This window comes from Egretta garzetta, unplaced genomic scaffold (genome assembly GCF_000687185.1).
Source record: "Egretta garzetta isolate BGI_Z169 unplaced genomic scaffold, ASM68718v1 scaffold365, whole genome shotgun sequence".
Taxonomy (NCBI): Eukaryota; Metazoa; Chordata; class Aves; order Pelecaniformes; family Ardeidae; genus Egretta; species Egretta garzetta.
The window spans coordinates 1,264,986-1,268,232 of NW_009259602.1; the positions used below are offsets into that span (position 1 = coordinate 1,264,986).

The 3,247-nt window shown below is 61.1% G+C and overlaps 1 protein-coding gene across 1 annotated transcript; it reads right to left on the minus strand.

Annotated features, from left to right (window-relative positions):
- Nucleotides 1–1,612: 1,612 nt before the first annotated feature.
- Nucleotides 1,613–2,865, minus strand: THY1 (Thy-1 cell surface antigen). The gene is made up of 3 exons (XM_009638422.2): nt 2,829–2,865; nt 2,357–2,692; nt 1,613–1,725 (listed from the first exon to the last, which is right to left on the minus strand). Exons 1-3 carry the CDS (start codon nt 2,863–2,865, stop codon nt 1,613–1,615), a joined length of 486 nt encoding a protein of 161 aa, XP_009636717.1.
- Between the last annotated feature and the right edge of the window lie 382 nt (nt 2,866–3,247).

Consider the following 3,247-nt stretch of genomic DNA (forward strand, 5'->3'; position numbering starts at 1 on the left):
ATGGACCTGGATGCTCCTGCCTGCATCTTCTCCTGCCCCCGTGCCCTTCTCTGGGCAAGGGTGCAGCAGGGCCAGCGCTCCGGTCTCTCTCCCCATGGCTGGCTGGGCTGCTGCTCGCCCAGGAGCCGCCGGGTTTCGGGGAGGCTGGGGCAGCAGCTCACCGGCCCCTCGGGGTCCCGCGGGGCAGCGGGGCAAGGCCTGGGTTGATGGATGCGGGCTGTGCTCGGCATCCCTCTCCCCCCGCTCGCCGACCCTTGGGAACGTCCTGGGTAGCCAAGAGCTGGGCTGCCCTTAGGCCCTTTTCTGCTCTTAAATGGCAACAGGGAAATGCTGAGAGGGAGGAGGGAGAAGGGAGGGGGCATGTGGGTTCCTCCTAGTGGCATGGTGGGGCTGGAGGAAGACTGCGCTGGAGGAAGGCTGCTGAGCCTACCCAAGGCCAGGCACCGGGACGTGTGCCATGAGGAAGGGTCAGGGCCCCCAGATGTTTCCTTGGGGAAGACAGGGTGCAGAGGTGTCCCTGCAGAGACCTTTGGGTCATGCTCCCATAGGGGAGCCCCCTCCCCACCAGCCTGCCTGGATCCAGCTCCGGGTCCTCGGGAAGGGGAGCAGGGGTGACGGCGGGGCTGTGGCTAGCTCAGAGAGGCTCTGCTTGCCTCCACTGCGAGCGGGTGCTGGCAGCAATTCTCTCGTCACAGCTAAGGGCTGGTCCCCAGGGAGAGCAAGTGGTGTCTCGGGCTTGGGCAGCCCGAAGGTACCAGACGATGTCTGGAGGAGGCCTGACTTCCAGCTCAGCTGTAAAAAACAGATTAGGAAAAACTTGTTGCCAAAGCATGTTTGCAGTGAACCCGCTCCCAGGGCCCCAAAAGAGCCCTAAGGAGGCAGGGGCATTTGATGGGTGTCTCCCAGACCTGCTCCCCTCTCTCCTCCCAGCCTGGCCAGGCGCAGCATCATCCCATGCCTCCCCTGCTCCTTCTGTCTCTTCCCTGCTTGCTCTGAGGCAGGACTCGCCTCGTGCCCCCTCCCAGTTGCGGCAGCTCGGGGTGACTCAGGGCGAGAGGAGCAGGCTGACAAATCCTTAAGTCACCTGGCTAGCAGGCAGGGTGGGTCGGGGACGCCGGCAGCCCCGTCTCCTCTGGGGGCTGTGGGCACAGCACCCAGCACAGGGACCCCTCCGCACGCTCTCGCATCATCTCTCTCTCTTACCTGCCAGTCCAGCTGTCTTTCCCCAGTTGAGAACAGGCAAACCCCAAAAGTTAAAGGGACGGGAGAAGTGGGCTGTGCGGGGCTGAGGCTCCAGTGCTCCCAGCGTGAGCAAACCAGCCAGCCTACCGAGCGGGGAGGTGCAATGGGAGAAGCAACGCTGCCTAGCGGAGCCACCATGCTTCAGAGCAGGGCATGTGTGCGTGTGATGGCGGGTCTCGGCACAGGACGGTGGTTAGCGTTAGATATACGGCTATATAGAGATAACACAGAGAGAGGTTTCACTTGTTCCAAATGGTTCAGCTTCTCTTTCCAAGGGCTGCGTTCTGGCGGGGAGGTGGGTTTGCTGGGGTACTCGGTGTGTGCGTGCGTGCGTGTGTGCGTACGTGCGTGTGTGTGTGTGCTTTTCCTTTCACAGGGACACGAAGTCCACGGCTTGCAGGAGAGGCAGGGAAAGGAGAAGCAGCAGGAGCCACGAAGTGTTCTGGATCAAGAGGCTGAAGCCGGCACATTTCTCCAGTTTGTCTGTGAGGACAGGGAATGGGGAGGGAGAGAAAAGCCACAATGAAATCCTCCAGGAACAGGGATTGGGCTGGGTGTTATAAGGGGTACAGGGACTCAGCTTCTTGCCTTTTCTCTGCCACAGAAATACAGCAAGTCCCATCCTGGCCCCTCTCCTGTTTCCCCTCCCACCTTCTGCCCACATAGCGGGGAAAAACCCAACCTGTGCCTGACACGGGGATGGGCACCAGGTAAGACAAAGGGCTCTGCAACTGGAGGACTGCTCCTGTGGGACGTGAGTGTGGAAAATCCCCACTGCGCTCCCGCTCCGGACCCCATAGCTCTTCAGTCCCTCACCAGCAGGCTGCTCCCCTCTGCAGTGACTGACTGTGAAGCATCCCCTATGGGAGGACACCTGGGCAATGCGCCAGAGGTGGGGCCCAGAGAGGCAAGGGTAAGCAGTCTGGATGGAGCCATCTGTGGGCTGACTGCTCTGCTTGCTGTAGGAAAGGCATGTATGGGTTGGGAAACTTTTATGGGACTCAGGGAGGGTTTGGGGATGCCACAGGGCGTTGTGGTTTTCTCTGCTGGCCCTGCCAAGCCAAGGAACAGGTAGGAAGGAGGGGCTGAGGCCAGGCACCGCTGCCTGTCTCACCTTTGATGACGGTGATGTTCTTTATCTGGTTGCCAGTGTAGTCATTGGTGGCCTTCAGCTCGCACATGTAGACACCCTCATCACTGGTAGTGAAGCTCTGCAGGTAGAGGCACACCAGGTTCTTTTGCATGGTGACATTGGCTCGGCTCCGGTAGACGTTCTCAGAGACGCTGATGGTGCTGTGGATGACATGCTTCCTGTTGTCCTTGGTGATGCTGAACTCGTAGGTCAGGGGGTTGCTGGTTTTGTTCTCATAACGGCAGTCCACCCGGAGGCTCTGGCCCTGCAGGCAGGCACTCAGGTCCTTGATCATCTGGCAGTGGGCGGCCTGGAGGACTGGGAGAGGCAAGCAGGGGTTGGGCAGGGAACAGGGAGCACTGGGGATGCCCGTGCAGCCTCCCGGCCCTTGCCCAGCTGCCCTGGGCCAGGCTCGCTGGAGAGCAGGGAGGGGATGCGTGTCTGCCGGCTGTACCTGTCAGGATGACAGCGATGCCGACGGTGGGGTTCATCGCGCCGCTGAGGTGCCCGGCGGTGGCTGTCACCAAGAAGGGAGCCTGGACAGGGAGAGAGAGGTGGTCAGGCAGGCCATTGCCCCGGCACATAGATAGGGGCACTTGGCGGTGCAGACATGGGCACACGTGGCATGGGTGGGCAGGCTGCCTCTTCTTGCACAAACAGCGCTCTATAGCCTGCTCCTTGTCATGTTCTCTGGTCCACTGCGCAGGGACTGGCTGGCCCTGCAATGAGCTAGGCAATCAGGCGCTGTCTGTCTGGCCAGCATCACTTTTCCATATCCCCAGGCAACGCCAGCCGCGCTCTCTTTTCCTTGTCTGGATCCCCCCGCCAGACATTCAATGAGCGTGGCACGGACCTGCAGCTGCCTGCAGCGAG